Source organism: Lutra lutra, chromosome 9, assembly GCF_902655055.1.
Source record: "Lutra lutra chromosome 9, mLutLut1.2, whole genome shotgun sequence".
NCBI lineage: Eukaryota > Metazoa > Chordata > Mammalia > Carnivora > Mustelidae > Lutra > Lutra lutra.
The window spans coordinates 39,022,435-39,031,376 of NC_062286.1; the positions used below are offsets into that span (position 1 = coordinate 39,022,435).

General features: G+C 42.0%; 1 gene segment (V, D, J or C); it reads left to right on the forward strand.

Moving 5' to 3' along the window:
• LOC125109330 (immunoglobulin kappa variable 2D-29-like) overlaps window positions 1-3,357 on the forward strand; it is a 664,016-nt gene extending 660,659 nt beyond the window's left edge. The window contains 1 exon segment of the V gene segment in view: window positions 2,835-3,357. Coding sequence covers window positions 2,835-3,160 — 326 coding nt within the window.
• The last annotated feature ends 5,585 nt before the right edge of the window (window positions 3,358-8,942 follow it).

An 8,942-nucleotide genomic window follows, 5' to 3' on the forward strand; every position in this document is an offset into this window, starting at 1 on the left:
AAGGTTGAATTTTGTGTAGATGAGTACACGAGACCATTTCAAATTTATCATCAATTTCCAAAGTTAAGCTCGGCTGCAGAAATGGATTTGTAGACAAAAAGATTAATTTAATCTAAATTGCAAGATTCAAAAGGGAAAAAATTAGCATAGTAAGAAAAAGAATCTTTGGCACCCAAGAGAAAAAGCAAACAAATTTTTGTTGAGTTTTACCAAATGTTATGTTGATTTTTGCTCGTTATGTGTAATACAGAAGAGCAATTTCTTAGTCTATTTTCTCTCCTCTGATAAGTTATTTTATAAGATAACAATTAAATCAATAGAATGCGTGGAAAGGCAGTAAGAAGTTAGAAAAGTACACTTGTTTGCTGTGTAGAAGATACATACAGTTTGAGGACACTGTTAAGCAGCAGTGTCCTCTTAAGAGTCTAAAATGAGTGATAAACTGCCAATATTCAGAAATTCTACAGAGATTCTATATCTTGAGAGATACCGCCTTTTTAAAAATCCAATTTCTACCTTAGACTAACACTGAAATGATTTCTTATCATATATGGTGAAAAGATGGTGGTTGCCAAAATCGGTTTTTAAGAAATTCATTTAAATGAAGGAAAATAAAATAATTGCATGTTTTAAATGCCCATGGACTTGTAGAAAAATACTAAATAGTTTTTAGTATTTTTTTATTATCTTTTATTTCCCTCGTTACTACCTGGCCATCTTTTAATACCACCAAAGAGGCCACGGCATGGCTTGCGTGGTCTGTAGGCATCGTGGCGGTCTTCTGTCATGACTGAATGACTTTTGTGACCTGGCCACAGAGCCCATGTGGCAGTGCGCCTACAGGCTAAGTGCCACAGCCTCTTCCACTCCACTGTGGTGGCTTTCCCGACACAGTGATACAAGTCAAGGCGCTAACAGAAGAGAATAGAAACGTGGTGGGCTCTGAACTCACGTAGAAAAAATAGGGAGAAATCTGATTTATCAGAGATTTCAGAACCAAAATTCACATTCATTACTATATCCTTCATAATAAAAATTTTTTGTAAAAAACTTAAAGCTACTATTTTTTTCAACGACATGTAACCATTTCAATCTCCTCTCATCAAATGTATTTAAATAACAAAAGTGCAATCTAAAAGAAAGAAATATATGTAACTCCTTCAGGGCAAAATCCCTACCAGCAAAAATTTAACTTAAGGCCATCTGGCCACTCTGGATTTGACCTATCAACTTTTTACTGAGTTCACATTAAACCACCATTAGAGAAAAGATAAATTTGTGACATGTTTTTAATTTTCAAAAGTGTAATAACTTGGGAAGGATTATATTTTCATTGTACAAAATATCTAATCATACACAAATGCCACTAATAAAAACTTAATATAAACATATTTCCTAATACCTTCCTTCTGTGATAGAAAATTAATCTGGGTATTTTAATCCCATATCTTCTAAAAAGTTTAGTTATTGTTGTTTAGTAATTTAGTAATTGTTGTTTACTTCAGCTGATTTCAGAAGTGATGCATAAGAAAGATTATTTTTGGTCTGCTACAATTAAATAGGACATTTTAGGGCTGTTTTAAAACTCTGAAAACTCCTTTAGAACTATTTAAACTATGTAAGTATTTGAAACTGTTTTAAAACTGTCTTAGAGCCTTTTTAAAAACTCTTTTACAAATTTTAAATTCCATGGAAAGCAAATAAAATGTCTTATTAGAATTTCCATGCCAATTGTACTAATTGTTTAATATTTAAATGCAGGATGGATATTTTCAAGGTGTCAAGGATTCACCCAGATAGGAGTATTTTCATAGAATATGTCCCTCCTTTTTTTCTAGAATGCATATTATTTTGCTGCCAATGCTATTTTATAAAATTCTCTGAAAAAAAAAATCAGTAATGAAGGTTAAAAGAGAAAAAAAATCAAAATATAAAAAGTTTAGAATCTTATGTTGAAGTGCTTGGTTAATGAAGGTTAACTTTACACAAAGCTGCTCACACTTATCGGCAGAGTTCTTCCACCGAAGCTTTTGGATGTGTTACTGTAGCTCTTGCTCTCCAACTAGAGGGCCTGAGCGCCCACAGTGGGGATTTCCAGGAGGCCATCTGGCAGCTGCTCACGGTCAGAACTGAAGCTAGATGGTTCCTTGTAGGCAGGTGGCCAAAGTTACCGTTGACCCCCCTGGTCTAGTCTGTTATCTCCCCACATGATGACAGCCTTCAGCCCAGGGCTCTGCCTTCCTTCAAGGCCTCTGTGAGAGGCAGGAGAGTTGCCGGCCTCATCACAGAGGGCGACGGGGCTGCACCCCGACCCAGTCACAGACTCAGGGTTTGGAGCCACTCTACAGGGTGGGTCTGGCCCTAACACCCTCAGAGAAAAACCAAGGAGGGACGTGGCAGCTTGCTCTCACTGCACACTTCTGGGAGCGGTGTGGGGGAAATGATCTGTGTCAGGGGGTGTCCAAGACCTGTTCTCACTTCTCAACTCTGAGGGGCTCAGATGAAATGGCCTTTGTGTCTCTACCTGAACCATTCGTGTTTACTGCAGGAGGCAATAAGGTGAAGTCAGAAAGGTGAGGTCAAAAAAGCAAAAAGTCCTCAAAATGGCTGCAAAGATTCAAACAAAACAATTTAAAACTTTCTTAAGAGGCAGCAGCTAGAGAAAAACTGAAGATGGTGGAGATGATATGTCTGCTTCCTGGTGTCCCTCATGGCTACCCAGGATAAGCTGCTCCGTCTGTCCCTTCCGGGCTCTGGGACTGCCCACTAACAACAGACACAAGTGGATAACTTCCCTGTTACTCAGAGACCATTCTCTGTGCTTCCTTCATTAGGGAATGATGCCCAGCCATCCGTCTTTTTGTTCCAACCATCTCCGGACCAGTTAAATACCGGCAGTGCCTCTGTCGTGTGCTTGCTGAATGGCTTCTACCCCAGAGAAGTCAGTGTCAAATGGAAGGTTGATGATGTTACCAAAAACACAGGCATCCTGGAAAGTGTCACAGAACAGAACAGCAAGGACAGCACCTACAGCCTCAGCAGCACCTTGACGATGCCCAGTACGGAGTACCTAAGTCATGAGAAGTACTCCTGTGAGGTCACTCACAAGAGCCTGTCTTCCCCTCTTGTCAAGAGTTTCCAAAGGAGCGAGTGCCAATGAGTGGCCTAGCAGTCCCCACCACCTATCCCTCAGTCCCAGCCTCTGTGCCTCCCCCGTCAGGCCTCTGGTCCTTTCCATCAGAGACCCACCCCTGTTGCAGACCCCTCTCCCCACCTTACTACCTCCCCTTTTGGCTTTAATCATGCTAATAATATTTGGGGGGAACGAAAAAATAAAGTGAATCTTTGCACCTGTGATTTCCCTGTTCTTCCTGATTTAATGGTTGTTATACATTGGTGTTTTTTTTTCCCAATTACCCAGTTTATCTTCTAAGAAACTAAATATTGAGTTGCTATAAAATACGGCGTCATTTATAAAAGTCCTCATCCCCCATTCTACCCTACCCTACAGCCTTTGACAAGACACTCCTCTGTGAAAGCTATAAGCCACCTGTCTTCACATCCCACTCCCCTGGGCCATGGTATAAACGGCCTGCTTTCTCATTTTACCCTTCTCCAGAGGCCCTCTGCGGCCTTCGAAGGGTGACAGTCCTTACAGTAACATATTTTTTGATCCAGCTGAACTCACCAGGAGAATTTACCAAAAGCAAATTTTTCAAAAGAAAGAAACATGTCTCAAGAGTCATTCACTGTTTACATAAAGTCATACACTGATTACATAAAATCACAAGACCATGAAAATGGTCTAAATGAACAAGCAATAAGGAAATGTTAAATTCCATTATGGCCCTTCAACTTAATGGAATATGTCTCTATCAGCTAAAGACCACACTGAGCACTTTATACAAACCTAATTTAAGTCTCACTACACTGCAAAGTTAAAAATGTTCATTAAAATGTTGGGCAAGTTCTAGAAGGCTGAGAGAGTTCCATACAGTATAACTAGCCATCCCACTCCTAGGTGACTGTGTCTCTGTCCACCAAAAAAACCCATGCAAAAACTTCCAGAGCAGCCTCATTAATAAAAGAAATAATCCACATGCTGACCAATAATAGAATGGGTCACTAAGCTGTAGTGTGTTTACACACTGAAATACTATTACAGAGGGAGATTTTTTAAATTATAACTATACCCACTGGCATAGATGAGTCCCACAAACCATGACAATAAGCAAAAGAATAGAGCGGAGGACTACAGGGGAAGGGAGGTAAACCTGAATGGGAAGAAATCAGAGAGGAAGACAAACCATGGGAGACTCTGGACTCTAGGAAACAAACTGAGGGTTACAGAGGGAGGGGGTGGGGGGATGGGGCAACCAGGTGATGGATATTAAGGAGGGCATGTGTTGGGATGAGCACTGGGTGTTACATGCAACTAATGAATCACTGAACACTACATCAAAACCTTATGATGTACTATATAATGTCTAACTGAACATAATAAAAAATAATAATAATCGGGGCGCCTGGGTGGCTCAGTGGGTTAAGCCGCTGCCTTTGGCTCAGGTCATGATCCCAGGTCCTGGGTTCAAGCCCCGCATCGGGCTTTCTGCTCAGCAGGGAGCCTGCTTCCTCCTCTCTCTCTGCCTGCCTCTCTGCCTACTTGTGATTTCTCTCTGTCAAATAAATAAATAAAATCTTTAAAAAAAAAAAAATAAAAAAAAAAAAAAAAAAAATAATAATAATAAATAAGCAAAAGAAACCAAACACAGAAGATATATTCTATATATTTTCATTTATATAAATTTCAAAAACCTTTAAAAATACAATTAGAAATTGGGATGGGGATTACGTTTGTGTGTGGGTTGAGGTAGTGCCTAGCAGGAGACTGGACTAGAAGGGGCTGCTGGAGCTTGGTTAAGTAAGAGCCAAAGTGTGCCACTTTGTGGAAATCTGTCAGGCTGTACAATTATATTACAATCTGTGCACTGTTCTGTACATATATATTCTGAATATTTTATATATTATATGTTATACTTCAAAATAAGTTTACATCAAGAAATAAATTATACCCAATTTACAGAGAAGAGAGGCTCCTGGCAAGTCCCACAGTGGGTCAGTGGTGAGTCTGGGAACAAATCCCCACCTCCCCAACTCTGCTCTCTGGAAACCTATACAATTCTGCCTTCCAGTCTTCATGGCGCTGCCCAGAAAAAAGGTTCAAACACGCCATCTTCCTGAGGTCTCTTCTCTTTTTGTCTTCCCAGAAGGTGCTATTCAGCCTAGGAAACTCTGCTGGGGTGGATAGGGAGGAGGAAGAGGGTTGTTATAAAAGTGAACAAGGTGGGACCTAATGTTTTAGTGAACTAAATGGGTGGTCAGAGTGGCCACTGGAGGACCTGAGGCCATCTCAAGGACAGAAGCCAGCGGCTCCACACTCTCTCCTCACGGGGCGAGCACAGGTGAGTTAGCACTAGGGCCCAAGTCAGCCATCACCACGAGTCTGGCCAGATGCAATGGACAAATTATTATGCTATTTTCCCACAGCATCGTTCATCTATAATCTCCTGGGAAAACATGCTCACAAGTCATAACAGAAAGTTACTTGACTTTTGTGCCTCAGTTTTCTCATCTGAAGGTCTTAGTTGTAAGACTTATAAAAATTAAATGAAATAATTCAAATGAAGTGCTAAACACCCAGGCTAGTGTATACCAAGGGCGGTGCAAGCATTAGTCACCATCATAAGAGTACCTCCATTTGGCTACCATTTGATTTCTTTCAAGGGGCTCCTTCAACTTATTCTCCAGTCATAATTATTTTAACCTCAAAGACTTCCCTTCCCCTAGTTGGAGTGCTTTGCTACCTTTGTTGAAAATCAATTGACCACAAAGTTGGGTCTATTTCTAAGATTTCAACTCCATTCCATGACCTACTGTCCATCCATCCTTATACCAGTAGACACTGCTTGACTACAGAAGCTTTGGAAGCTCCATTTTGGAGGGGCTAAGTCTGAGATGCATATCAGACAACCAAGCAGAGATGACAGGTGGACAACTGGGTATAAGACCCTGTAATGTAGGGGTGCCTGGGTAGCTCAGTGGGTTAAGCCACTGCCTTCAGCTCAGGTCATGATCTCAGGGTCCTGGGATCGAGCCCCATGTTGGGCTCTCTGCTCAGCAGGGAGCCTGCTTCCCCCTTTGTCTCTGCCTGCCTCTCTGCCTACTTGTGATCTCTGTCTGTCAAATTAATTAATTAATTAATTTTTTTTAAAGACCCTGTAATGCGGGAGAGAGAAGTCAGTACTTGAGGCATAAATGTAGGATCATCACCATACAGATGGTGTTAAAGGCCATCAGACTGTGAAAGAATACCTGGCAAGCAAGGGGTTAGAGAAATCCAAGCACTGAGCTGGGAGGCTCTCTAACATTAAGAACTTGGTGAGATTAGAGTGCTGGAGTCAAGATGGCGGAGAAGTAGCAGGCTGAGACTACTTCGGGTAGCGGGAGATCAGCTAAATAGCTTATCTAAAGATTGCAAACACCTACAAATCCAACGGGAGATTGAAGAGAAGAAGAACAGCAATTCTAGAAACAGAAAATCAACCACTATCTGAAAGGTAGGACTGGCGGAGAAGTGAATCCAAAGCGACAGGAAGATAGACCGCGGGGGGAAGGGCCGGCTCCCGGCGAGCGGCGGAGCAACGGAGCAAAATCAGGACTTTTAAAAGTCTGTTCCGCTGAGGGACATCGCTCCAGAGGCTTAACTGGAAGCCCAGGCGGGGTCAGCGCGGCCTCAGGTCCCGCAGGGTTGCAGAAGGATCGGGGGTGTCTGAGTGTCGCAGAGCTTACCGGTATTAGAATGGGGAAGCCGGCTGCAGAGACAGAGCTGAGGAGTGACTCTCAGCTCGGGGTTGCCTTGAACTGGTCGCAGGCTCGGTCAGCTCGGAGCGCGGCCGGAGGCCAGGGTGACGGGAGTCATTGGGCACTGTTCTCTGAGGGGGCACTGAGGAGTGGGGCCCCGGGCTATCGGCTCCTCCGGGCCGGAGACCGGGAGGCCGCCATCTTCATTCCCATCCTCCGGAACTCTACGGAAAGCGCTCAGGGAACAAAAGCTCCCGAAAGCAAACCCGAGCGGATTACTCAGCTACTCAGCGCGGCCCGGGTAAGGGCGGTGCAACTCTGCCTGGGGCAAAGACGCTTGAGAATCACTACAACAGGCCCCTCCCCAGAAGATCAACGGGAAACCCAGCCAGGACCAAGTTCATCTACCGAGGACTGCTGTTTCAATACCAAGGAGAGCGGCAGAATTCCAGAGGAGAAGAAAGCAAAGCACGGAACTCATGGCTTTCTCCCCATGATATTTTAGCCTTGCAGTTAATTTAATTTTTTTTTCTTTTTCAATTTTTTTTTCTTTTTCTCTTCTTCTGCTAAATTTTTTTAACTTTTACCGTTTTCTTTTTTAACGTTTTTTAAATAGTTTATCTAATATATATATATTTTTTCCTCTTTTTATATTTTTTCTTTATCGGCTTTCTTTTTTTAAATAGTTTCTTTTTTTTTTTCCTTTTGAACCCCTTTTTATCCCCTTTCTCCCCCCTAACGATTTGGGATCTCTTCTGATTTGGCTAAAGCATATTTTCCTGGGGTTCTTGCCACCCTTTTACTATTTTACTTGCTCCTTCATAAACTCTTATCTGGACAAAATGACAAGGCGGAAAAATTCACAACAAAAAAAAGAACAAGAGGCAGTACCAAAGGCTAGGGACCTAATCAATACAGACATTGGTAATATGTCAGATCTAGAGTTCAGAATGACGATTCTCAAGGTTCTAGCCAGGCTTGAAAAAGGCATGGAAGATATTAAAGCAACCCTCTCGGGAGATATAAAAGCCCTTTCTGGAGAAATAAAAGAACTAAAATCTAACCAAGTTGAAATAAAAAAAGCTATTAATGAGGTGCAATCAAAAATGGAGGCTCTCACTGCTAGGATAAATGAGGCAGAAGAAAGAATTAGCGATATAGAAGACCAAATGACAGAGAATAAAGAAGCTGAGCAAAAGAGGGACAAACAGCTACTGTACCACGAGGGGAGAATTCGAGAAATAAGTGACACCATAAGACGAAACAACATTAGAACAATTGGGATTCCAGAAGAAGAGGAAACAGAGAGGGGAGCAGAAGGTATATTGGAGAGAATTATTGGAGAGAATTTCCCCAATATGGCAAAGGGGACAAGCATCAAAATTCAAGAGGTTCAGAGAACCCACCTCAAAATCAATAAGAATAGGTCCACACCCCATCACCTAATAGTAAAATTGACAAGTCTTAGTGACAAAGAAAAGATCCTGAAAGCAGCCCGGGAAAAGAAGTCTGTAACGTACAATGGTAAAAATATTAGATTGGCAGCAAACTTATCCACAGAGACCTGGCAGGCCAGAAAGAGCTGGCATGATATATTCAGAGTACTAAATGAGAAAAACATGCATCCAAGAATACTATATCCAGCGAGGCTATCATTGAAAATAGAAGGAGAGATTAAAAGCTTCCAGGACAAACCAAAACTGAAAGAATTTGCAAATACTTGGGGCGCCTGGGTGGCTCAGTGGGTTAAGCCACTGCCTTCGGCTCAGGTCATGATCTCGGGGTCCTGGGATCGAGCCCCGCATCGGGCTCTCTGCTCAGCAGGCAGCCTGCTTCCTCCTCTCTCTCTACCTGCCTCTCTGCCTGCTTGTGATCTCTCTCTGTCAAATAAATAAATAAAATCTTAAAAAAAAAAAAAAAAGAATTTGCAAATACCAAACCAGCTCTACAGGAAATATTGAAAGGGGTCCTCTAAGCAAAGAGAGACCCTAAAAGTAGTAGATCAGAAAGAAACAGAGACAATATACAATAACAGTCACCTTACAGGCAATACAATGGCACTAAATTCATATCTCTCAATA